General features: G+C 38.7%; 1 protein-coding gene across 12 annotated transcripts in view; it reads right to left on the bottom strand.

The window, feature by feature from the left end:
* Positions 1-330: 330 nt before the first annotated feature.
* Positions 331-27,942, bottom strand: part of LOC129757849 (transmembrane protein 184B) — a 92,181-nt gene continuing 64,569 nt past the window's right edge. For 10 of the 12 annotated variants that reach the window (XM_055755183.1, XM_055755187.1, XM_055755179.1 and 7 more), the window contains exons 3-9: positions 21,333-21,498; positions 20,994-21,252; positions 19,941-20,110; positions 19,706-19,872; positions 19,558-19,632; positions 19,380-19,464; positions 331-8,055 (exon numbers count right to left, since the gene is read on the bottom strand). In XM_055755183.1, the coding sequence (XP_055611158.1) occupies positions 7,739-8,055; positions 19,380-19,464; positions 19,558-19,632; positions 19,706-19,872; positions 19,941-20,110; positions 20,994-21,252; positions 21,333-21,498 (1,239 nt within the window). In that variant the 3' untranslated portion in view covers positions 331-7,738. Of the gene's footprint in view, positions 8,056-8,585; positions 11,274-19,379; positions 19,465-19,557; positions 19,633-19,705; positions 19,873-19,940; positions 20,111-20,993; positions 21,253-21,332; positions 21,499-27,942 lie in introns of those variants that run through there. The other 2 variants (XM_055755188.1, XM_055755189.1) reach the window with 2 other exon arrangements.

Below are 27,942 nucleotides of genomic sequence, written 5' to 3'. Positions count from 1 at the left end.
TAACGGGTTATCAAATTGAACAATTTAGGATGAAATTCATAAAACCCAAATTCATTTGTTCGATAATGATGCTTGTTTCCTGGTACACATAGACGACTTCTCAAAATGGCAGGAATATTGTACTGTTTGCAATTGATAACTAGCGATCATTGTTCTTAACTAAATGACTGTCTCTAAAACAGACCGATGCATTTTTGGCTGCTTTCGAAGAACGGTTCTTTTTTTTATTTCAATTTTTGCACTATCGACACTGTAGTAAAGATATAAATATTCTTAATTGGTTTACCTTCAGTTGTCTTGTTTTGTTTGTAAAATTATTTTCCATCTAGATTATTTTTTTTTTGTTCTTTAATTAACACTGAGTCCATTTGAAACGCTCTTTTCTACCGAGTCGTAGATTATTAGTTTGTCTGTTTCATATTTCATTTTTTTTGTCTTCACTTCCTTTAATCTTTGGACAATCAACCTATCGGGACTAAAGTGCTTATTAAAAGAAAACAGGTCCTCTACATTGAAGAGAAGAGACACTTCAGCCATCTATACAGTACAATTGTGTAAATGCCACCTGGATACAGTTGGTACTATTGTATAAATAACTACTCTGCCTGCTTATCGCTGATCTGTCGCTGCACTTAAGTAGTCCAGTGTGACAGTATATAATCAGAGCTATCCTAAATAGCAATGTACTTATTATGTATAAGCTAAACCCCCTGGTGAATGAAAGCTTCTGTATACCTTCGATCTATGTGGAATAGATTGCAACATTTACATGATTAAAATAATTACAAGGATGCGGGAGAGACAGGAAAAGGGATAAGGATTCATTTGAATTAGTGAAACTCTAGTTGGGGACAGTGGGACAGATTTTGAACAAAAGAACGGTGAATCAGCTTTATTAGCTCTTTATCATCATAGAGTTTGAATAAACAAAAAACCAAAATTTAGGTTCAAAATAATTTTATATCTTAATTGTGTTTTTGTAGAATGAGACTCTTAGACTCTTGCACTCATACATCGTACCCATTACAATTCCTCTTCCGCCAAAAGCAGACTGGTACGTAAGACCCCGAGACGTGTGCAGATTAGCTAGTGCTTTCAAAGAAACTCGCGTAACCAATCTCGTAGGTATTTGTACCGAAGGATGGACGATTGTGAGACTACCATGAAAAAATCCCGTCACGATCACCTTCGAATAGTTTCTCCGCTTCACGTGTTTAAGTCCATATCCTATCCTAACTCCTCAGAACGCGTTTCTTTTCAATTGTGGTGTCATACTAAGCCCATAATCCTCTTTAAGCTTGTAAAGTTTGGTTGACTATTTCATTCTCTTCATGGGATAGAAAAAGATTGCTTTTTTGCCGATTTCTCCGTATCTCTTTCCGCATTCCAGGTGATATGGCAGCCTACGTGTCCATCTTGCGTTGTTCGATGCATCTTATTGGTCCTTATCCACCGCCAGAGCGATGCCGATGGGAATCATGACAAAAACTGCATCTGCTGAGATAGTCCTGAATACACAAGAAACTCCGAACGGCTATCTGCTGAAGTGTGCTTCGTAATTTGGATTTGTTGCGCTCTACCTCTAGTAGTGTTTCGATACTGCTACGCTCGCAAGGAGCTGTCCCTTGCTACTTTTTGGACCATGGCAGTTAGGCAGAACCAGGTCAATGAGTCGATAACTCTCGAAATACTCCCACAAAAGCATTTGACTTGCTCATCAAAACTTAATCAGAAGTCGACCGTTACTCCGAGGTGATTTAGCTGCTGTTTTGAAGATGTCGTGGTCTCCATGTGTGGTTCAACTTATTTGTTGGCCATGAATATTTCCTACCATATGCCAATCCGTCGCAAGATATTCTACCTTCTCGATTGTTTCGGTGATCATGAGCACGATATCGCCCGGAAATCCGACTATCTGCTTGCCTGCTGCCGGGACACTTCTGTAGCACTTCTCTGAAAGTATACGGAATGGTCGGTATCGCCACTTACAGCACTGAGTTTGGAACTCTGTCCGGCCCTGGAACCTTATTCACCTCAAGTTTCTAAGCAACAGCCACAAGGTCCTCGATCTCAACGATCTCCTTCAATTTTTCTAGACACTTTTCGGTCGGCGGTTTGGACAGCCGAAATCTGGCAGTACTACTCTATAGACTTGTCCCCATGGATTGTTATCTAAAGTTTGATTCACATAGAATCTGGTCGGATGAAATAGATCATTTCTCCGCAAAGAAATAACGTACAACAAAAGTAAAAATGTCGTTTTGTAGAGTTTTTATTGCACTTTTGAAAAAAATACATAAAAATCATTCGTCAGCTTTTCGGATGAATTTTCGAACTTTTTTTGTGATACCACCCATCATTTTCTGCACAGTACTGCTGTTAATTCACCATCTTGTTCCACCACTTTTTCATTTGAGCGGGTTTTGCCACATTTCTTCAGTTTGTCCTTAACTATTGCCCAATATTTCTCGATGGGACGAAAATCCGGACAGTTTGGTGGATTGATACTTTTTTCAACAAAATCGATCTTGTTATCCTTATACCACTTAACGACATCCCGGCGTTAGTGACAGCTTGCCAGGTCCGGCCAGAACTTCACCGGACCTTTGTGGGTCCGAATGAATGACAAAACCCTCTTCTGGAGACATTTTTCTTTGTAAACATTTCCGTTTATTGTGTCCCAAGTGATGAAAATCTTAGTCTTCTTCCCACAACTACAGATCCCTTGCCAAATCATCAATTTACGAGCAAATTTATCTGCGAAAAAAAACTTGAATCTACCCGCAACATTCCCTTTAAGCTTCGCAAGGTAAAATTTGTTACCGGGTAATTGTCCAAAATCCACTTTCACGTAAGTTTCGTCGTCCATCAAAATGCATCCGTTGTAATTGGTCAAACTTTCTCGTACAACTTCCTTGCCCTGGTTTTGGCAACCAGGTTTTGTTTCAGTGTCCTGTTGGGGTGTTTGCTTGCATGATACGACCGCAAGCCTTCTCGCAAACAAATTCGTCGAGCTGTACTGTGGTTCGTTTTAAACTTTTTCGCCAAATCGCGCAAAGAGATTCCAGGATTATTGTGAACTGATCGAATTACCTTTGCTCGCAGCTTACGGTCATATGTTCCACTTTTACGCCTGGCTTGTTTTGCTCGATCCACCGTAAGGGTCTCCCGGTAACGTTGCAGCACCGAATTTACAGTCGATTTTGGGTATTTCAGGAATTTCGCGATTTTTACCCCTGACCACGTCGGTTTCTCTACGTGAGTGTGCAGAATTTTCTCTTGCCTTTTGCGTTCCATCGTCGATAACTTTTGACTGACTGCTTCAATCTTAATGAAATTTTCACCACTAAGTAAACAAACCATCCGGATCAAAACACTGTTAATAGATTCGCGATATGACAACTAGGAGCGCTGCAGTAAATGAAAAGATGCGACCAGGTTCTATGTGAAACAGACTTTACGCTCTGGCTCAGTGCTCTATAACCGTTTTCCTCGCTTGTCCTAATGGTTTGCTTGAGTGCTACCCTGGCTGCTAGATTAACCGCACCAGTAATAGCCCGATCTTCGCCATCACTTGGGTATACTTTATCTGGACATGGTCTTGTCGAACATCGCTACCATCATTGCCGCAAGCTACTCAGCGTTTTGGACCTGCGAATCTCCCTTCATGTCTGTAGCTGCTACGCCCCCCTGAGGTGGTCTCTGAAGAGGTTCGGCGTCTTGATGGACGAAATCATCAAAGGTCTCGCGGGCAGGAGCCCCATTGTCATAGGCGAGGACTTCAACGCGTGCGCCGTAGAATGGGGTAGTCGCCTTACAAACCCACGGGACAGCTTCTACTGGAAGCCCTGGCAAGGCTGAACGTAGGCCTGGAGAATGTAGGCGATACAAGAACCCACCACAGGAATGGGAGCGAGTCCATCATTTACATCACCTTCAGTAGTCCGGGACGAGCGACTGGAGGGTTAGTGATAGCGATCACTTTGGGATTCGGTATCGGGTGGGCACAAGTACGCGGGCAGGTAGAAGAGGTACGACAACAGGAGCACACCTCTGGAAGACAACACAATTCTACCAGAACGTCTTTGTCGAAGTGTTAAATTGGGAGCGGAACTTGGAAAACCTGACGAGAGTACTCGTACGCGCATGTGACGCTACGATGACAAGGAGGGCCAAGCAGAAGGACACTCGCAACCCGTCTACTGGTGGACGACGGAAATCGCGGACCTGCGTACTACGGGCCAGGCGACATATACAGAGAGCGAGGTCCCCGTCAGCGAGGGCGGAGCGAAGAGTGCCCTACGTAATTGCGAGGTCTGCCCTCTGCAGGCCAATCAAGGCGAGCAAAAAGGCACGATTCAGGCAACTCTGCGATGACGCCAATGACAACCCGTGGGGCCACGCTTACACGATTGTCAGGGCCAAGACGCGGAGTGGAGGTGCGCATCAGTTGGTATCGCATATGACTTCACGCTATAGCTCTATAGGTGAGATTTTCTTTTTTGCGAACCAGTCAAAGGAAGAAAGGGAGAGATCGAATAGAGTTTCAATCGATGGACTTCATCGTAAATCAGTTCACTCAAATCGTAAATGTCAAATTAGCATATTCCCAACTTTTGGAGACATATTAACGAATTGACAAAACAGCTTTCCGACTCAACTATTTTGAGGCAAAGCTTGTCGTAAATGAATGATAGAAAATCACTCAATACCAACTTTTTTACTATGGTTATTGAAAATGTCTTAGTAATCGATTTGGATTATCATTTCCATTACGATTTCATGTTAGCTGGGAGGAAGCAGTGAAGAGGAGCAGATTTCGTTCCAGGAACTGCGTGACATCGCTAAGTCCCTTCAGTTGAACAAAGTTCCGGGACCGGATGGCATCCCTAATGTAGCAGTGAAGGCCGCGATCATGGAACATCCTGAAATGTTCCGGTCATCACTGCAACAGTACGTGGATGGTAGGGTCTTCCCAGACGTGTGGAAGCGACAGCGATTGGTGTTCCTGCCAAAACCGGGCAAGCCGCCCATCAGCATATCGCCCGATATGTCTCCTGGATACTGCTGGAAAGGTGTTAGAGAAGGTGGTACAGAGCAGGATCCAGCTCTACACCGGAAGTGCGATCGGCCTATTCGATTTTCGGGAAGGCCGCAGTACGGTAGTCCTTCGACGTGTCATCGAAGGGGCAGACAAAGCCAGACTGAAGAAGAAGAGAGGAGACCAGTTTTGCGCAGTGATCACCCTTGACGTGAAGAACGCCTTCAACAGCGTCAGTTGGGCAGCATATTCCGGCATATATCTGTAGGATGGTGGAATTGTTACTTCCGTAACCGCCAACTATAGTAGAAGACCAGAGAGGGACCGAAAACAGTGGGTGTCTCGGCAGGGGTTCCACAAGGATCGATACTTGGCCCGGTATTGTGGAACATTGTCTACGACGAACTGCTGAGACTGCGTCTCCCCATTGGAGTGAGACTTGTGGGACTCGTCGACGACGTAATTCTCCTGGCATCAGGCCCATCAACCGGAGAGGTCCAGCTACTCGCCACAGTAGCTATTGAGAAGGTGGTAAGTTGGATGCGCTCCAAGAGCTTGCGTCTGGCTCACCACAAGACCGAGATGGTGCTGATCACCAACCTGATTTCAGCACAATCAGGGACGATTGCAGCTGGACCGTGCGCAATCGAAACCAAGCATGCGATTGAGTACCTGGGGGTGATTATCGACGACCGGCTGAACTTAACGGCCCACGTCGACTACGCCTGTAATAGAGCGGCAATGGTCGCTGATGTTGTGGAGGGGTCATGCCCATCTCGGTTTTGCTAGAGGAAAATATTTTCTGCTACGAGCACAGCCACATGCCCGATATGCGAAAACATGCCAGAGAGGCCTCGATGTCCAACTGGGACAGCTCGGAACGTGGCCGGTGGCCCCAAGGCTTGATCCCTAACGTCGGATTCTGGATAAACCGGGAACATGGAGAGGTGGATTTCTGCAGAACTTGGTCACGCATGCCTCATGCAGTACCACCATCAGTTTGGACAAGTGGCCTCGCCATTCTACCCAACCTGCGGTGACACAGTAGAGACACCACAGCACGTAGTGTTCAACTGTCCGAGGTTTGAAGGGGTACGCGCTAAAATGCTTGCCGCCTGCGGACCAGACACGACAGCCGACAACATCGTGCGAAGGATGTGTGAGGATACCAATACTTGGTGCGTGGTCAGCGCTGGGTTTACTCGGTTTATGACTGCCCTGCAGAGGAGTTGGAACCATCACCAGTCCGCGACCGGTGTAGGGTGACTCCCTCGTCGGGGAACATCTGAGTAGTGTGCGTTCGAACTTGGCAGTAAAGCATACAAAGAAAAGACTTCACCTTCTGCTTATGCCCAGCTGCCTGGTACGTCGCGCATCTGTGTGTAGGATACCTCCAACGTTACCGTCGCGGAGTATCCGAGTCGAACGCGCCCTCTACAACGGAGGCTGTGGGGATAAGATAAGACCTTCTCCGCAGTCGAACTCCTAGGGGGAAGAGTATTCACGTCGCGGAGTACTCTCGGGTAGAGTGGTCTCACGTCGCCGACGGATGAGTCACTCGCGTCGGGTAGGATCACCATCGGGATTCATCTGAGTCGCAAGCGTTAAAGACCCGTACGTGTGCTGTGACAGACGCGAGTCTAGGATAAGCTACTCTCGATTCGGCACACGGCGGGCAAAAAGCCTAGGGTTGCCAGCCTCAAAGTTGCAAGCCAAAGGAATGAGGAAGACTGGACCTCGGTCGGAGTAGAATGCCCTTTCTAGCTTCCACGCAGACTTCCTGATCAAAACTCTGGTCTTCCATTTGAATGCACACATTCTTCAGTGCATTTCACCGTTTTTAGTGATAAGCTCGCGAAGGTGACATCAATCCCTTCGAAGGTCTCTAGTAAGCTGTGGCTCCTTGTGTTATTGCACTCACGCGTTGAAGTCTCCTTCAACACAAGTTCATCCAACTTTGTGTTGTACTCCCCGATCCTTCATCTTCCTTCACCTTCGCAAATCCTCCATCTAACGATATCATACATATTGTGTCCTTCCAGCTCCACGATAGCAGTACAGGACAGACTTTGGCAGATCCTTGAATTTCCTTCGTAATGTAGTTTCTAAAGGTGCATCTCTTAATCGTTTCCTTTGCTGTAGTTCTTTGACGACCCAGGGACTCAGCAGAATGGTAGTTACGGTAGATTTCGACACAAGGCGAGTAATACGCAGAATTTGACTGAAGATTTCGAGCTCTTCTTCCCAATCGACGGAATTTAGGACGTGTGAGGTAGCTCCAAAGCGTTCTTGAAGTCTGGTTAGAATAAAATATATTGTCGTTGCTGAATTAATACGTCACCATCACCATCGTTGGTTGGCAGTCGAAAACCAGCAACTCAGAATTGCAATTGCAACGACAATATATTCTCATGACAACCGGATCAGTTGATCTGGGTGATTTGTGACATACTTTCTACAAAGAGAGCTACGTTGTCCAATCCGAAATACTAAAATTAATCAACTGTCTTCATAACCGAAAAAGAGCTGTCACAATCTTTGAAAAAGCTGTTTCCGTACATAAGCATCTATTGTATAAAAAATCTGTCCCCCTGTGTTCCCAAGTCCTCTACGTAACGGAATGAATTTTGTTGTAAGTAGGAAGGTATGTAACAGAACTTAAAAACCACCAATGCACACCCCCAACAACAGCACAGTTTACTGATACTCGTCATCGCTGCTCAGCAGCATCGTCTTCTCGTTATAGTTTTGGCTGATGGTGGCCACCTTCTGGGATCCTCCACCACCACCTCCATCCCCGCCCGTTGCCATAAACTTCCGCTGACTACCGAGGGTCGGTGGGGCGATGTAGCTTCCGGTATGGGCAGTGTTGTAACTGCCACCACTGCGTCCATTGTTTCCGCCTCCATTTCCGCCCCCGTTACCACCACTGGCCATTGAACCCTGCGTCAGCTGGTTGCTCGGATCGTCCGGATCGTACGAGGACACCCGGATGCCGCGCGGATTTTTTCCACCTGTGTAAGGGAGTTGAAGAAGGATGAACATTTTAAGGAAAGTTGGGGTGATGAATTTTTACGTAAATTTCTAGAAAATTAAAAGAGAATACATACACGATGCACAATGATGAACTTTAAACAGCTACGTTGATTCGGAATGAACATGCTTCTCTTACCTTGTTTTAAGAATGCTATGGTTTTTTCAACTATATTTATGACTGATTTAACGGAAAAAAAACAAAAATTTATTTTCGGATAGAAATAAAATTAAAAAAAGGGACGTTTTTCAATAGAACTTTTTACTTACTTAATGCAGAAAGGTACTTACATAGAGGAAACGTACTGTAGTAGGGGCAAAAGGAGAGTTACGCTGATGTTTACCTTGGGTTAAGTCTCTGTATATATCCTACATTACCAGCTGCTGTTTCTCGTTACGAAATTAAACTATTCTCTTATGTATAAAAGTTGTTTTTCGCGTTTGTCGCCTCCATTTGTTTTATTTACTGATCCAAGAGCCAAAATGGCACAGTTTGTAGTTAATTTAAAAAAAAAGTATAGAACGAGAAGGTTTTAAATAAAAATGCAGATGCTTTGCTCGTCAAATGGAAATCACCATCGATCGTATTTTCGTCTATAATTTATTGTTTCTTTAGTTTGTTCACAAGTTTTCTAATAATATCACCGATTTATTTTTTCTAAATTTTTTTGAGCTCCCCATTAAAAACCAAAATCTTTGCCTTATCGATACCTAAACGCAGCTTAGTTTTTACTAACCTCAAACTTTCTCTTCTCTGGACCTAAACGGTTTCTAAGCAAGGTTATTTTTTGTTACAACATATATCAGAAACAATGATAAGGTAGCTAGGTTTAGATATGCATAGGTACACGTGTAGATACAAAAAAAATGAACGAACATTTGCGGAAGGGAAATACTAGACATCATCAGGCAGTTTAAATTATGTTTCGAAAGACAGCGAAAAGATTGATTAAGCAGTCACTTCTGAAGTTCTAAGTCGGGCAAGTATGAACAAACCACAAAAAAAAACATCTAACCACTCTCTAATTTAATGTCAATAAATAACACACTAAACATACTGCACGATTATGATTTTGTTTATAGGCAAATCTAGATTTGTTTAAATGGAAATAAAAAAAAAAGCTGTGAGAATTCGAATCGATCAAATTATGGCAAGCTTTTGATTTAAATGATAAAAAAAACAAGCGATATATTCCTTTTTGTTTGGGTTATTGAAAGATGTTTCGATGATTAAAAAAATAGAAAAAAAAATCCACTTGGTAAATAATAATCTTATTTATGGATGGAAAATAGTTGCCCAGATTAAATATTCAGAAATGAACACTTAAAATTTTCTGAGATTTTAAATCTCACAAATTAAATTTTTAATACTTATCGAAATGAAGTAGTCTAAAATTTTTGAGGTGAAAATTACAAAAATCTAAACTTTAACTGTTTTCTTAATTCATTAAAAACTTTTAATTGTGACAAGATTTAAGTAGTGCAGCCAAACTTTTAAATTTGAAAATTCCATTCTCGATTTGTCAACTAATTTCAGAATCTGCATTATGAAATGAGAATCTGAATTATTTCGGAATCTGAATCTGAATTCTGAATCTGTATTCTGAGTTCTGAATCTAAGTTCTGCATCTTAACTTCTGAATCGGAATGCTAAATCTAAATTCTGGATCTGAATCCCGAATCTGAATTTGAATTTCGAATCTAAATACTGAATCTTTTAAATTCATAATTCAGGTTCTGAATACTTCATTTTGAATTGGAAATATTTATTTTGAATCTGCATCCTGAATGTAAATATGAATTTCGAAATTGAAGCCTGAATCTATTACGGTTTTACATTCCGAATTACAATTTAAAAAAAATCTAATTTCTCTTTTGATTTTTTCGTCCATCGAATATTTTAGATTCTATTAAAAGCTTAAAAGTTTTTCAAAGTTCTGAATACTGCAGTTGGATTTTTGAAATTATAAGGTATTTTGTTATGATAAAATCTTCAACTAAACCGTTATACGAAATAATTTTTATATCCAGTCTCCTCATTTTAAAATTTAACTGATTATTGGGAATTGTTTACGGTGTTTTTTTTTCGTTATTTTTACAATTGATCGATACATGATAGATAGTTGTTTTTTAAGTAGATTTCCTAAAGTATTGCTAAATACATTTCTAAACCGTCTTCTTTTCCTTTTCTCATACTATCAACTGTAAGGCTTTTACTCTGTTTCATAGTTTAAGGTTTTAAAATTTTTTAAAATACCACCTCACTCATGTTATTCATAATTTTCGGAGAGTCCGCTACAAGCTTAACAGTAAGACACGAGGTATCGCTATAGCTTTTGATTAGCTGAAGTCGTCTGTGTGTTTGTTTTAAAAACAAGTTTTGATTTGATTTTTGTCCCTTTTTCTTCAAAACAACTTGAAAGCCTAACATGTTTGAAATTCTGGTTAAAAAATACTTTTCGTCGTCGGTTTTCCTATATTTTTCTTTTTGTTAAACTATTCTTGTTCAGTTCAGAAGGATTCTCGCCGTTTCCTAACCCTATCGAAACACAGTTCACAATATTTGTAAGTGTCCGTTTCTAGCTGTTTTCTGTGTTTTTCGTTTGTTTATCTGTTAAATATAATTATAAATGTAGATCACCAACTTTCTGTTTAAGGTTTTGAAGATTAACGTTCCCCAACTAATCGGTCCGCGCACGTAGCAAAAAAACACATTTCTGTTTTACCACATCCTCACGATCATCATCTTGTCTAGAGTCTCTCGTAGGGCTGCTGGGAAACAACTTCTGCAAATTGTAGAGGAAAAAAGGAGGAAAGGGTAACAGATGATTGGTACAGAAAACAAAAATACTTAATATGTGGAAATGATCAAACTTAAAATTATGCTGTAAAAGGAGGGATTCCGGTGATGAAATGGGTTGTTATTTTTCAAACCAAAAACAAATTATTAAATTAAATTATAAAGGTGCTGACAGCTTTCTTGTTCAAAAAAGCTTTCCAAAACTTGACAATGTGATCCTGTGGCTTTCCTTGGCTACGTCAAGGAGATCGGCTTCTCTTCCTCTTCCTCCCAGATCGTGGTTGATCGTGACAGAATTCAGCTCCTCCTCACGGAGGTGGTAGTAGTTTTTCAAATGTTGTGCCGATTGAAACTTAGCACCAAATGCCATTCCTGAACTGTTAACGGGCGAAGGGCAGTCTGGTTGGTTGCGTGAAATGTGTGATTAGGTATATTAAAACCAAAACAGAGCTCTTTTGAAAAAGTTTGCTAGACTTACAATGGGATAGCCGAACGGAGATAAAAAAAAAACCTAAATTAACTAGCTCTCTACTTACTTCTCCACAATTTTCCTATCATTTCATCTGGTATTCAGTTCTGGTGTACTATTTCTGTTACTAAGCAGGGTTAATGAGTGTTTCAAATTTCAAATAACATTTCCTAAAATTCCATATCACATTTTTCAATTCGTAGGAGGTTACTTGAAAAAATGTTATATTGAATACGGGGCGGACATGGAAAAAAGTCAAACAGAGCCAAATAAAGTCGGCTCTAGAGACCTTCACAAACCTAATGCCTAATGATTCGTCCTAGTGAAGCGAACTTTGTGGTTTGGATTGCGGGTTCTGATCGATTATTAAACTGCTTTTTAAATAGTTGTAGGTCTAGAACACGTTATAGATACTGGTTTTAGTGTTTCATGTAAGTTTCAGCCTCTGATTTTACACCGGTGGACTGTGGACGCTAGAAAGAGATCTTGGCCAGTGGATTCTCTAAGGAGGCAATTCACCTCGGCCACGAGTAGTCTATCCCCTTGCAATACGATTGACATAGAGAAAATCCGAAAGGTCAGTGGTACTTCGCTCGGCTAGTAAAGTGTCGGAATGGAAGTTTGCCACTCCGGGTTAGAGAGATGGCTAACATGATGTTGCAGTTGATTTTTCAGTATATTTATTTATAGTATGACTGGAGCAAAAATACGCAAAATACAGTTCAAACCCCAACCCCAATCAAAAACAAACCAAGCATGAACTTGTTCGACTAGATTTGGCCCACTGTATCGAGCCAATTTTTATCAAACACGACAGCCCACAGTAGGCCTAGTTTCCGGAAAACTCACGAGAGGTCGAACAAATTTAGCCTGTCATCAATATTTCCGGAGGGAGAAAAGTCATTTCCACTCTGAACAAGTGGGAAAAGGCGATTGTGCGCCAGCCAATCTGACCCGGAAGACTCGACGGAGTCCAAATGCCCAATTTGTGCTTCTTTAGGGGGGGTCCACGATGAAATTGCCACACTATAAAATTTCTCTGACTTTTTAACCGTAGGGTAGAATTTAATGAAAAATTTGGTGGATTTAGTTCATAGTGCATTGTTTACATTCTGCAAGTTTTAAAGTCCTGTGATCAAACTCGAGGAATTGGAGTCGAAAGAACAGCTGGCGATATGAGTTTGACACTCAAGCCAAATAAATTAAAACCCAACAACAACAACAGAAAGAACAGCTCGTGCGTGATAAAATTTTGCGCATTCATCACGAGAACAAGTACTTCTCGCATCGTTCCATCGCTAAAACGTTGGGAATTGCGAATTCCACGGTGTCGCGAGTGATTAAGCGGTTTGAGGAATGATTGACCACCGAACGGAAGCTCAGAAGTGAAGGAAAAAGTATTCCGTACAACACAAAAAATCACAACCGCGTAGTTGGGGCCTTCAACCGAAACCCGAACGCCTCCGTTTGGGATGTGGCTAAAAGCTGCACCTAAGCCGAAGTTTTGTCCAGAAGGCCAAAACTAAAGCGGGTCATAGGCTACACATATGGCGTGTGCAAATTCGATGATTCCACGAAGATTGTTTGACCTATAGGCTGATGTCATGCTGAAGCTACAAGCAACGCAACGCGTTCACACGATAAACCAGCTCTCATTTGATCTCCATGGAAAAAGCGCAGACCTGTCATACTGAGCGCTTTGTAAAGCGCGACAAATCTATGGAGATCAAATGAGAGCTGGTTTGTCGTGTAAACGCGTTGCGTTGCTTGTAGCTTCAGCACGACATCAGCCATACTCGGCCACACACGATACAAATAAGTTTTGCAAGAACACAAACAATTACTGGCGAAAACAGAAACACCAACAACAAAAAACCACCTCCCCCCGGCTGGGGCTGAGTAAATTGCCTGAGTTTTGTACAAACGGCACCATACACCATGCCACAGAGGGTTGTTTGTACAAAATATTTCGATCCCGACCGATTTTACTCGAACCGTTTGCGCGGTCGTTTGAGCAGTGCCATACACGATGCAAATCGTGTTTACAGCGACAGAATTTCATCGCATTTGTGCAAATGTTGTGTAGTCTATGGCCCGCTTAAGGATGGGCTTCGAACGTTCTAGGTAAAAAAGGCCCCTAATCGCGACGAGAAGCAGAACAAGTCCGCCAAAACCCGTGTCTGGAAGTTGTACTTCAACATGCTGACGAAAGATGAATGCTGCATCATGGACGACGAAATATATGTGAAGGCCGACTTAAAACACATCCCCGGCAACCTGTTTTTGACGGCCAAGGATAAGTTCGGCGTTCCGGAGCATGTCCGCACTCAGAAGATGTCCAAATTTGCGAATAAATTCCTGGTTTGGCAAGCCATCTGCACGTGCGGGAAGTGGAGTGCACCTTTCGTGACCCAGGACACGATGAACGGACAGGTGTACATGAAAGAGTGCCTCTAGAAGCCAACAACGTCCCAACAATCTTCTGTCCGGATTTGGTCTCATGCCACTACCCCAAAAACGTGCTGAAGTGGTATGCGGACAATAAGGTCAATTTCGGGCTCGTCGGTCGACTCGTTTTCTTTCTCTGTTTGCCGTCGAACTGAACAGACGTTGCTACGCTTCGATCTGAGTTTGAACCCCACCAGTGGTAAACCGACTCGGATATCGATTTGTAATAGTTCTGTGGCAATCGTGGAGCAACATGGACCAGTGAGCAGCGATGACGGCCAGCGACGGAGGCGTCCAGTGACGGAGGACTTCAATGTCGATGGGCCCCAGGGGCAGGGATCCTACATGTCATCGCATGTCGCGTTGTCATATTATGTCACATAGTCGAATTATCTTACATGATCAGATTATGTAACATAGTCCGATTATGTTGCCTGGTTGGATTATGTCACATGGTCGATTATATCACATTATCATTTTCAGATTATGTTGTATGATCGGATTATGTCACAGGGTCGATTATGTTGAATAATCGGATTATGAAACATGGTCGATTATGTCGCATTATTAGATTATTTCACATAGTCCGATTTTGTTGCATGGTCGGATTATGTCACATGGTCAGATTTTGTCACATGATCGATTACGTTACATGGTCAGATTACGTCATATGGTCGATAATGTTACATGATTGGATTTTGTCACACGGTCCGTTTATGTTGCATGATCGGATTATGCCACATGGTCGATTATGTTCCATGGTCTGATCATGTCACGTTGTCGATTATGTTCCATGGTCATGTCATCAGATTATGTCTCGTGATAAGATTATGTCACATGGTTAAATTCTGTTATATGGTTGAAATTTGCCATAGTCAGATATTGGCATTTTGACACTGTCATATTTTGATCATTACGTAAATACACCACAGTTACTACCTCCTCAACTTTTATCGGGAAGTCTAGGTTGAAGCTTTAACTCTCTTTCCATTCAAGGAGCATCAAAGGTCCAAAACGCTGAGTAGCTTACGGAAAATTATGGTAGCGACGTGTGACATGAAGAATACCCAAGTGACGGCGACGAGCGGCTTACTGGAGGACCTCTAAAATTGCCGAGCTTCTCGCTAGCTGCTTGAAGGCCAGGTGGCGGGCTCAACGGACGAGAAACAGTGCCGATTGACAAACGAGAGGTGCATAAACAGAGCGCAGATGATAATCCATGGGCCCAAGCCGATAGAGTTAAGCTGCACACCTGAAAGCCGTCCGAAAAAATTGAAGGAGATCAATCCTCTTTTCCCACAGCTTGACCTGACGCGGGATTCCGCGTTATCGAGCCAGTAACGATCGAGGAACTTGTGGCTATCGCCAGATAACTTGAGGTGAATGAGACCTCATGTCCGGACTGAATACCAATCTCAATGCTGAAGGTGATGCAGACCATTACGGATACATTCAGAGATGTGCTACATAGGTGTCTCGAGAGCGAAACCGAAACCGTGTTACGACGATCTACTGCTCTAATCTCCAACAGTGAACATGAAGATTACGTTTGGATGACACATGACATCTTCGAAACAGAAGCTAAAATTCATCGGAGTCATGGTCGACAAGCGCTTAAGTTTTGGTGCGCATTGGAATTACTGTTGTCAGAATGCCTAGAAAGTCATGGCCCAAAGTGTAGCATGAAACGTCTCTTTGTGAGGGTAGCAAATTACGGAACACACGGTATCGGCTAATAGCAATGCGAGTTTCTTGTATATAAAGGGCCATCTCAGCAGATAGTCGCGGCATGATCCTCATCAACTTCACTCTGGCGGCGAATAAGAAGTGTTACGAAGCAAGAGCTGTAAGCTGTAACTCTTCCTGGCGCCCGAATAGGGACCTTAACGCTAGACCATTGGATTGCTGGAATCAAGACAGGAAGAAGTATAGGGAGAAATTACTAAACGTAAGCTTCTGTATTCATCCTCGAACATTCCTTTATCATTAGAAGAATTGTATTTGTATCGTGTTCATCCAACTTCGAACGAATTATTAGGAAAATCGGGAATTGATTTTTTCCTTGTTACCGTGGTCCGCAACTAACAAAATAATATTTTAAATCGTTTAGTAATTTCTCCCTATACTTCTTCCTGTCTTGATTCCAGCAATGTGTTTCCGCTAACCACATCCACTCAATTCAGCTTTCACAGGTAATTTGGCACTTTGAGAACTGTGTTCCCACGTAGTTGTCTCCTTTACTTGAGCGATTGCACTTCAGTTTCACATCCGTACTATTACTTTAAGCCAGCACTTTTGCCCTTAATTCGTAAGAACAGATTATGATTCGCAATGTACAACAGGGTATTTAGAAGAAACTTGTTAAATATGCCTCTATTGAAGTTGTAACGTTTTAATGTTGCAAAAAAAAAGGTTCAAGGTGAAACTGAACAAGGCTTAAAAAAACTGTTGGCTTAAGCGCCAAACCTTTTTAAGATTTGCCAACACTTCGTTTAGTTGCCCGGCGGCTAGCGGGAAGTCGTGGATGCGCAGCTGGTTTATAGCACAGGTTCAGTTTAAATCTTACACTCTTTAATTTACAATTTAGGATAGTGTTTCACAATTCGTAACTTTGGCCAATGACAAAAAAAAAACACCACGTGAGCGCTCACGATCAGCAACCTCAGAACCAACAGGTGCGGCTTTCGTCGGCTGGATCGGATTCGTAGGCTGGACCAAAGCGGCCGATGGTGTTCTAGTGAAGACCACGGTTTCGTAAAAAAAAACACCAAGAGAAATCAAACGGTTTCACTTACTCGGCCTTCTGCTGGTAGTTGCTCAGGCTGGTGGAAGCGATCGTGCCTCTTTCAAAATTATTTACTGGCAATGAAAATTGCCGTTTCCGCGCGGTGGCGGTCAACGGTGGGTGGATCACCTCGATCGACACCCCGATCGCTCCCACTCTCTCCATCCCGCGTCTCATGCTGTTCCAGTGCTCTTGGTGGTGGAGCGGCATTCGATCGTCTGGCACAACGATCGCCAGGAACGCACGGCTAACGATGATCGTCACAAAACAGCACACACTTGATCGGACTGTCGATCACACGGGAGAAGGCCCAGGAACTGATTGAAACCCGCACGCCGTCGCTGCCGCCTTTTTATAGTTTCTCTACTGTTGGAGTTTGCAGCAAACCCTCGGGTTTTACATCGATCGTCCATTGGTGTCTTTTGTTCGGGTGTTTTCTGTTCAGTGGTGCTCAATCTGACCTGACCTTTAAACGCTACAAAGTTGATACGCAAACACAATCTCTCCGTACTTGTTTGTTTTGTTTTGTCTTTTCCTAAAGCGCGGCTTTCAGACTGGAAATCGGAAATCAATAGAGAGGTCAACTATACGCTTGGCATAAGCTTGGTAGTCCCTCAATCGGCCATGCCTTGGTGGGTAGAAATTCTATGGAAATTATACGGCTCACGTCTCGGGTCTTCTATACGATTCATTACCAACGGGCAGAAAAATCCGCGGGCCAAAAAACTTAGGGTTGCCAGCCAAGGGGGATAAAGAAGACTGGACAACGGTCGGAGTAGACTGACCCCATCGATGGGGGGCTATCGAGTAGAGTGCGTCTGACCCCACGGTTTGAAGCTACAAAGATAAGACAACATCTTCTGCGTAGCGGGTACCTTCGGGGAGTATCCGAGTTGGGCGGTTTCCAACGACAGAAGCTGCGGGGATAAGACTATACCTTCTTCGCAGTGGAAATCGTTGGGAAAGGGTTATTCCACGACCGGGGAATACCCACGGGTAGAGTGGCTCTCGACGTCGGGTGAGCCATTCGAGTCGGAGTAGGATAACGTCTTCGTCGGGAATCATCCGAGTCGTTGCGTTAAGTCCCGCGCGTGTGCCGTGACAGGCGCGGATCTACACAGCAAAAATTATTTCCTGTAAAATTACGCAAATGTCTTGTAACAAAAAGGAGCAAGACATTTACCATAATTTTACAGGTCGAAAACATGACTATGTGACATTTTATTTTAGTGTACAACTTTTTTACAGGACATTTGCTGTAATAATAAATGAATCTTTGTGAACTTTCAAGGAAAACAATTCAAAACTACAGGTTTGCAAACCTCGAACCCTGAAGATAAGAGGTCGGGCCTCGAGTCGGGTTCGATGAATAAGTGCAAGGACACAACCTCTTCTTGATGTTGCATCACAGGGTAAAACCAAGGGTTTTTGTGGGACGAACCCACACAGCAAAAACACCATACTGTTATGTTTTGAAATCAAAGGATTATGGCCGATTTGGTATTCTGATGAACACGGATTTGAAATATACGGTTCGAAAGATCTTGGAGAGGCAAGAACAAGTTTGTAGCGCCCAGAAAATCTACCATGAGAGAAGCAAGTTAAGAATTGGAGAAGTTGTATTATTTCAAGGAAAAGTGTGGCGAAAATGTTCAGCTAGTTAGCATGAGAAGATCCCAAGCTGGCCGATGTGAGCGAAAATTTAGATAATTTTAAAATAACCTAACTGGTTACAAAATTCGGATGGTGCAGAAGAGGCATTGATCACAAACAATTCAAAACACTGACAGGAAACTTGGAAGAATAATTATTATAATTATTCTTATTATAAAGTGAAAGGCAACTGATGACTCTATCGATCAATTTTATAAAAAGACGTAGACGTACTGCGTTTTGCGTTTATCTCCCAATAAAATTCGTGTAAGATAAACCACTAATCGGTTAAGAGTTGGTCCGTTCAATAGTGGAACATAAGTGATTTTTGTCCAGTAATCGCAGCAACATCCTGAGAGATGTTTCGTTCACCCGTGTTTAACCTCCCACTTCATTGCAGTTCTTGATAGGATCAAGATCCGAGGCTCCAGCTAGGCTTATCTGGTATTTGTGGGTTTAACATAAGTCGGCAATTACAAAAAAAAACCTATTTATTTTTCTTTATATGTGTGACAAAGGATATTGACGAATAAAATCTTTTAATAAGCGCTATAACATCATTACAATTCCCTCACTTATTACATTGAAACCTCATGTGATTTGAACAAATTCTTCTAACCTTGTTAGCTGATATTGTAAGCCTTTTGTTTGTTTTCCTTCCTAGAATATTGGCTAAATATCGACTGCAGAGAAAAATTCTCATGACTATATTTATCGGTGCATGCAAAAATTAATACATTTTTAAACGAGCATAACATTACATGCAACATAAATAATTGATATCATGATGTTTTGACAGCTCTATGTAACAAAGTCAAAATGAATAAAATTACATATTGCTAACATAAAACTGTTACATGATAAAGAGAAAAACAACTAAACATCCAGAAAGAAAACTGAAACTAGCAGCTAAAAGACTAGCTTAGATCATCGTCAGGCGCAATAAAAACAAAAAAGTTTCACTTGGGATTACAACTTTCCAACGATTGCGTGCACGAATGGTGTGGAATCCGCGAGTGAAATTAGCATAACCACAACAAAAAAATAAGGGAAAAATAAACGGAAACAAAACAAAACCGGAAAGAACGACAGCCACATTACGAGACTAATTTTCGGTGGAGCAAAATGATAACTCAACCGTGACACGTACCTGAACTGTACTGCGTGTACTGCTGATACTGGGGATGGAAATTGTGTATCGCGTCCGTCATAATATCTTTCGGATTCATGGTTTCCTAAAAACGAAAACAAAAACAAAACGACAAATGAATCGAGTTAATCGGAACTAAAGTACGTTCAACTTGGTATTGTTGCCGCTTGGGCCTCACCTTCAAACTGCTCGAGATTGATTGCATTGTCACTGATCGACCGTGCGCATCTGTCATGCAACTTTGAGCGTATACCTGTGCGAAAAAAAAAAACATATATTAAGTTGTTTGTTTTTTTTTTCCTTTCGAACCGTTTTCCGCAACAAACCTGATACGGGAACGCATATCGGAGGGCAATCGCAGCGAACAGCATTTCGATGCAGATGAAGAAGTTCTGATAACCGGCGGATACGGTACCAGCGGACGTTGTGGAACCACCGGCATCCACGATCGGTGAGATTACTTCAGCCTTTTCCAGGATGGCCAATCCAACACCTGAAAGAAAGTGAAGAAGGGAGTTTAGTCTCTTATCAATTAATAAGTATAAAATTTAGGGGTCCAACCTTGCCAGAAGGACAGGAAAATCACCGATTTCACGGTGCAGAACTTCAGAACAGGATCGAACGGCGTCAGCAGGTCTCGGGTGGCGAAGTAGAATAGATACAGCCCGTACAGGGCCAACGAGACGGAGATGTTGTAGATTACGGTGATGTAGATGTAGCCGCCATCAGCACTGAATGGAGAAAACAGAAAAAAGTCACATTTTAAGAAATTTGAGAAATAAATATACATACTTAAAACACTTTACAATAATGCAAAATGTCTTTATCAATTGTGTATAGGTTGATGCAGGTTAAGTTTTGAACCTTCGAAAAAATTTCCGAGTGTTCTGGAAACCTCGGAGAAAATCAGAACGTCAAGAAATGATGTGTTTTTCATTAGTCTCTTGGAAATTTGGAAATGGTAATTAACCCTTTTTTGCCTGTTTATAACAACTAAGAGGTCTATCTTATGAAAGTACTCAAATTTTTAGCTGTGTAGAATGTTACAAGCACCCTAAAATGGGCTTAGTAAGGTTTCCAAAGCAGATTAAATCGAATTTCGATTACTTGAGAAACCTTTAGAAGGTAAATTCTTTTTTCGAATTAGGTCCCAAAACACAGGGTGCGAAAGCTGCCCTAATTTTGTTTTTTTTGTGTGTGAATCTACTTTAGATATACCCCATCCCCGTGTGGAAGTATGGAAGGTGAAGCCATCAACTAATTATTTTCAGTAACATTGAAATACCGGACCTTTAAAAATAGTTCCGCTAATGATGAAGATGGTATTCAGCATTCAATCGCGTAAGTGTGATTTGGCTTTGGAAGTGCTCTTTCATCATTATTTATGATAAAAAATTCATTTCTCTAACAGAAAATTTAAAAAAAGGGAATAGAATGCAATTATTTCTTCGAATCTTCTTACAAAGGTCGAACATTAACCAAGAGCTCCATTTTCAAAATATCACCAAAGGACCTCACTCTGATTGATTAAAAATCTAATATTTACCCCTGACCCCAAAAGACATCAATCACTCGGAAAAGCTTCCGAAACATCCGCGTCGTGAAACCACTCACCTCCAATCGCCATCGTGATAGTGCCCAAAAGCTTGCAGGAAAATGATGATGAACGCCATCAGCGGCTTAACCAGACAGAACTGCAGCGTGGCCTGTTTGCAGAACCGCAAAAATCCGATCGTATAGGTTTTTCCCGCCAGACAGCAGGTTCCATATAGGCAGGACGATTTGATGGGTTTCCCGCGGATTTCGGACATAATGTTGCCCTCGCCCCCTAGATACTCATAGCAAAGCGACAGGAAGTTGTAGATTACGAATGCTGGGTTTTGTTAAACGAAAAAGTAAACCAATATTAATTTCAACACAATCATAACACTAAATCAATGGACTATTATTAACCTTCATAACAATCCCGGACGGTGAAAAAGTACACGTAGACGCTTTCCGAGTTGAAGAACAGCAAACTGATCCAGGAGTAGGTGGCGTAGATGGGTACGATGAATAATATCCGGACAATCCATCGCTGTTCCTGGGGGTTAGTGTACCACCTCAAGTGCTGATAGATCTGCGAAAAACGAAACGGAAGAGAGAAAAAACGGATGCAACGTTAAAAAATTAGCTCTAGGTCTACGTTCAGCAGTCCATTGTTGATTATGGTAAGATTGGTTTAGAAAAGATTAACTAGATGCAATTTATGTCATAAATTTGGCATTTTTAAACAGACTGCGTTATATAGTTAGTATAGTATAGACACATTTTCAGTGCCTCAAAAAAGCTTAAAACCACATGTAATAAATGTTTGAAAAACATTGAAAACTTGATTTATCGTCTGGTCACAATAAATATAAAATCTATTGATTCTGATGTCTAGGAAAAGGCATCTAATCTATATAAAATTTCTAGACTCTAGTCGTGACTTGCAACCCTTTTGAAATAGGAAATTAGTTTTGTACATAAATGACATGAATAACTTATATCGAAAAAGATTACAAAGACGAAAAAAAAAACGGGCAATTGCATTTTTGTCTTGTCATTTTTGTCATGTTTGTCAATTTTGTCATTTTTGCCGTTTTTGTCAATTTTTTCATTTTTAATATTTTTTTTCATTTCTGTCATTTTTGTCTTTTTTTTTATTTTTGTAATTTTCGTCATTTTTGTCATTGGTGTGATTTGTATCTTTTGGGTAAATTCTGTCATTTCCACTGTTTTTGTAAATTTTGTCCTTTTCGTCATTTTTTTACAATTTTTACATTTTTGGAACTTTTGTCTTTTATTGTCATTTTTGTAATTTTTGTAAAATTTGTCATTTTTGTCATTTTTGTCATTTTTGTTATTTTTGTCATTTTTGTCATTGTATCATTATTGTCATTTTTGTCATTTTTGTCGTTTTCGTCATTTTTTTTAAACATTTTTGTCATTTTTGTAATTTTTGCATTTTTTGAAATTTTTGTAATTTTTGTAATTTTTGTCGTTTTCGTCATTTTTTTTACATTTTTGTCATTTTTGTCATTTTTGTCATTTTTGTCATTTTTGCCAATTTCGTCATTTTTGTCATTTTTATAATTTTTGCCATATTTGTCATTTTGGTCATTTTCGTCATTTTTGTTATTTTGTCTATTTTGTCATTTTTGTCATTTTGATCAGTTTTATCATCTTGGTCATTTTGTCATTTTTGTCATTTTGGTCATTTTGGTCATTTTGGTCATTTTGGTCATTTTGGTCATTTTTGTCATTTTTGTCATTTTGGTCATTTTGGTCATTTTGGTCATTTTTGTCATTTTTGCCATTTTGATCATTTTGGTCATTTTTGTCTTTTTTGTCATTTTTGCCATTTTTGTCATTTTTATCATTTTTATCATTTTTGTCATTTTTGTCATTTTTGTCGTTTTGGTCATTTGTAACATTTTTGTCATTTTTGTCATTTTTGTCATTTTTGTCATTTTTGTCATTTTTGTCATTTTTGTCATTTTTGTCATTTTTGTCATTTTTGTCATTTTTGTCATTTTTGTCATTTTTGTCATTTTTGTCATTTTTGTCATTTTTGTCATTTTTGTCATTTTTGTCATTTTTGTCATTTTTGTCATTTTTGTCATTTTTGTCATTTTTATCATTTTTATCATTTTTGTCATTTTTGTCACTTTTGTCATTTTTGTCACTTTTGTCATTTTTGTCATTTTTGTAATTTTTGTAATTTTTGTAATTTTTGTAATTTTTGTAATTTTTGTAATTTTGTAATTTTTGTCATTTTTGTCATTTTTGTCATTTTTGTCATTTTTGTCATTTTTGTCATTTTTGTCATTTTTGTCATTTATGTCATTTTTGTCATTTTTGTCATTTTTGTCATTTTTGTCATTTTTGTCATTTTTGTCATTTTTGTCATTTTTGTCATTTTTGTCATTTTTGTCATTTTTGTCATTTTTGTCATTTTTGTCATTTTTGTCATTTTTGTCATTTTTGTCATTTTTGTCATTTTTGTCATTTTTGTCATTTTTGTCATTGTTGTCATTTTTGTCATTGTTGTCATTGTTGTCATTTTTGTCATTTTTGTCATTTTTGTCATTTTTGTCTTTTTTGTCATTTTTGTCATTTTTGTCATTTTTGTCATTTTTGTCATTTTTGTCATTTTTGTCATTTTTGTCATTTTTGTCATTTTTGTCATTTTTGTCATTTTTGTCTTTTTTGTCATTTTTGTCATTTTTGTCATTTTTGTCATTTTTGTTTTTTTTTTTTGCCGTATTAGTCATTTTTAGACATTTTTCTCATTTTTATCTTTCCTGGCATTTTTGTAATTTTTGCCAATTTTGTCATTTTCGTCATTTTTATCATTTTTGCCATTTTTGACATTTTGGTCATTTTTGTCATTTTAATCATTTTGGTCATTTTGGCTATTTTGGTCATTTTTGGTAATTTTGGTCATTTTTGTCATTTTTATCACTTTTGTCATTTTCGACATTTTTGTCATTTTTGCCATTTTTGTCATTTTTGTCATTTTTGTCATTTTTGTCAGTTTTGTCATTTATGTCATTTATGTCATTTTTGTCATTTTTGTCATTTTTGTCATTTTTGTCATTTTTGTCATTTTTGTCATTTTTGTCATTTTTGTCATTTTTTTGTCATTTTTGTCATTTTTGTCATTTTTGTCATTTTTTTATATTTTTTTCAATTTTGTCATTTTTTGTAAATTTTTTTTTCATTTTTGTATTTTTTTAAGTTTTTGTCATTCTTGTCATATTTGTCATTTTGGTCATTTTGGTCATTTTGGTCATTATGGTCAATTTGGTCATTTTGGTCATTTTTGTCATTTTTATCATTTTTATCATTTTTATCATTTTTGTAATTTTTGTCATTTTTGTCAGTTTTGTCCGTTTTTATCATTTTTGTCATTTTGGTCATTTTGGTCATTATGGCCATTTTGGTCATTTTTGTCATTTTTATCATTTTTATCATTTTTATCATTTTTATCATTTTTATCATTTTTGTCATTTTTGTCATTTTTTTATTTTTGTCATTTTTTTCATTTTTGTATTTTTATAATTTTTGTCCTCTTGTCTTTTTTGTCATTTTTGTCATTTTTTGTCATTTTTGTCATTTTTGTCATTTTTGTCATTTTTGTCATTTTTGTCATTTTTGTCATTTTTGTCATTTTTGTCATTTTTGTCATTTTTGTCATTTTTGTCATTTTTGTCATTTTTGTCATTTTTGTCATTTTTGTCATTTTTGTCATTTTTGTCATTTTTGTCATTTTTGTCATTTTTGTCATTTTTGTCATTTTTGTCATTTTTGTCATTTTTGTCATTTTTGTCATTTTTGTCATTTTTGTCATTTTTGTCATTTTTGTCATTTTTGTCATTTTTGTCATTTTTGTCATTTTTGTCATTTTTGTCATTTTTGTCATTTTTGTCATTTTTGTCATTTTTGTCATTTTTGTCATTTTTGTCATTTTTGTCATTTTTGTCATTTTTGTCATTTTTGTCATTTTTGTCATTTTTGTCATTTTTGTCATTTTTGTCATTTTTGTCATTTTTGTCATTTTTGTCATTTTTGTCATTTTTGTCATTTTTGTCATTTTTGTCATTTTTGTCATTTTTGTCATTTTTGTCATTTTTGTCATTTTTGTCATTTTTGTCATTTTTGTCATTTTTGTCATTTTTGTCATTTTTGTCATTTTTGTCATTTTTGTCATTTCGGTAATTTTGGTCATTTTGGTCATTTTGGTCATTTTGGTCATTTTTATCATTTTTTTCATTTTTGTCATTTTTGTCATTTTTATCATTTTTGTCATTTTTGACATTTTTGTCTTTTTGTCATTTTTGTGAATTTTGTTATTTTTGTCATTTTTGTCATTTTTGTCATTCTGTAATTTTTTGTCATTTTTGTCACTTTGGTCTTTTTGGTCATTTTGGTATATTTGGTCATTTTGGGCAATTTAGGCAATTTGGTCCCTTTAGTTATTTTGATCATTTTGGTAATTATGGGTCATTTGGTCATTTTGGTCATTTTAGTCTTTTTTGTCATTTTGGGCAATTTGATGATTTATGTCATTTTGGTCATTGTGGTCAATTTGGTCATTTTGGTCAATTTAGGTCATTTTGATCCTTTTGGTTATTTTGATCGTTTTGGTCATTTTGGGTAATTTGGTCACTTTGGTCATTTTGGTTATTTTTGTCATTTTGGCTATTTTGGTCATTTTTGTTACTTTGGTCAGTTTTGTCATTTTTGTATTTTTTGTCATTTCGTCATTTTTTTGTCACTTTTATGATTTTTGCCGTTTGGTCTTTCATATCATTTTTTTAATTTTTGTGATTTTCGTCATTTTTGGAATTTTTGTCATTTTTGTATTCTCTTTCATTTTTGTCTTTTTTTCATTTTTGTAATTTTTTTTGTCATTTTTTCTTTTTTTATCATTTAGGTTATTTTTGTAATTCTAGTCAATTTGGCCATTTTAGATGGTTTGTTCATTTTGGTTAGTTTTTTTATTCTTATGGTAAGAATTAATTTGTAATGAAATTTTTTAGTTCATTAATTAATTGTTGTCGTTTTAGTCAATTTGGTCATTTTTGTCATTTTTGTAATTTTGGTTAGTTTGGTTATTTTTGTCGTTTTTAAATTTGTGTATTTTTTGTAATTTTTGTTATTTTGGTCGGTTCGGTAATCTTTTTAATTTTTTGTTATTTTTTGTCCGTTTTGTCATGAGTTTCATTTTTGTTTTTTATTTTCATTTCTGTCATTTGTTTTTGTTTGTTTTGTAATTTGTAGTTTATGTCGTTTTTGTAAAATTGCTTAATTTTTGCCACTTGCCATTTTTCCAAATTGATTATACTCGAATTGACTATATTGCGAAACACAATTGGAAAGAGATTATTTTCGAACGAACTATCTAACTACTAACTTGGTTTGATTCGTAAAAATCACAAGTCGTAATAAAAGGTGTTCTTCGTTCATGAATTCTTCGTCAAAATATTGACTAACGCTTTTTTTAATTTTTAAACTGCGACCCAGAGATGGGTCTTGATTCAAACATTCAGTCAGCGAAACTTTTTTTTGTAGAGAAATGAATTCAACTGTGTTAGATGAAATTTTAGGGACTAGATAAGAGAAAATCGATGTTGAAAAACATGCGAAAAAAATTCGCTTTGTCTCCCGGTAGGACTTGAACCCACATCTTGCGAATCTCCGGGGCCCATGTATTAACACTCTACTACAGAAGACCAACCTGGCGTATATTTCATCTAACACAGTTGGATTCATTTCTCTACAAAAAAAAGCTTTTTTTAATTTTAATGCAGAAAAGGGAGCAATTAAAATAAATGTATGCTGTCCAGCGAATAAGTATTATTATTATTCCAGATTTGACTAAAAGCTGTCGGCATTCTAGGGCACAGAGAGAAATTGCTTGCTCTGATAAATCCAGTCGCTTTCTTCGTTCGGCCGCACAGCGGGTGGCTCTTAACAACAATTATGCTAACGAATCACAACAATTTATGGGGACTAAACTGACTAAAACACTCTCCTTGTGTCTGCTCGCAATTGCAGCTCCAGCAATTGTTCGCGTTTTGTTTACACACATAAGTCGGGCGAAATGGAACAATACAAAACAAGTGAGAGGGAAAAACAACAAACATTAAACAGCAACAGCAGCAGCATGAAAGTGCCCCGAAAGAGATTGCTTTGCTCGTTTTAATGGTTTTTAGTACTTGGTACCATACAATGTATAGTTGTATAGTGAAATGCCGTTTTTGGACTTTGGCCGGACGAGCCAAAAAACCAGCAAGAAATCCAATTATGCTACGATTGGTTGGTTCTGACAGGTTTTCCTGCAAATCCACGTTTTTCCTCGAAACAACAAACAGCATCGCACTCACTTTATGATGCGATGTCGTTACGAGGGGGTATTCGTTGTTTGTTTGTTTTTTTTTTCGATCGTCTAACGTTATTCAGGTTATGTTGCCACTGGATCGTCACATTTGAATGATTTTGGGCCCCTTGCATCGGACTAGTGAGCCACAAATGATAAAATGCAATGTTTCATTTTCTTTGCATATCGAACCTGCTGATTATGCGCGACTTGTAGATTTGCTGTAGTTCGTTTCACCATTGGACAATTTTGTCCTCTACAAACAGTTTTTGAGAAACATAAAAAAAATTACATTTTCACTCAACACAAATATCAAAAGGTTTTATTTCTCAAGTCTCTAAGAGTTTCAAGCTATTTGAAAAATATAACTTGGAAACAATATTCGACCCAAACGTTTCATGTTTTAATATGACCTGTTAAGTATGGATTATAACAGGTTAAGTTTCAACCTGTTCAACTGAGAAACAAGTTTTAAATACAACTTAGAAATTGTGCCAAGTTGTAATTTAAGATCACAGGCGAACTAATGACAGATTAGAAAATCGTTAAGAACTACTTCTACTGTTCTAATTCAGAGTACAAAGCCAGCCTGATATAACTACGTTAGAACTGATTTGCGCAGTCAAGCACGGCGCCATTTCAAGTACACATCAT

This window comes from Uranotaenia lowii, chromosome 3 (genome assembly GCF_029784155.1).
Source record: "Uranotaenia lowii strain MFRU-FL chromosome 3, ASM2978415v1, whole genome shotgun sequence".
In the NCBI taxonomy this organism is placed as follows: domain Eukaryota; kingdom Metazoa; phylum Arthropoda; class Insecta; order Diptera; family Culicidae; genus Uranotaenia; species Uranotaenia lowii.
The sequence above is the reverse complement of the archived record's forward strand: the minus strand, read 5'-3'. Positions and strand labels throughout refer to the sequence as shown.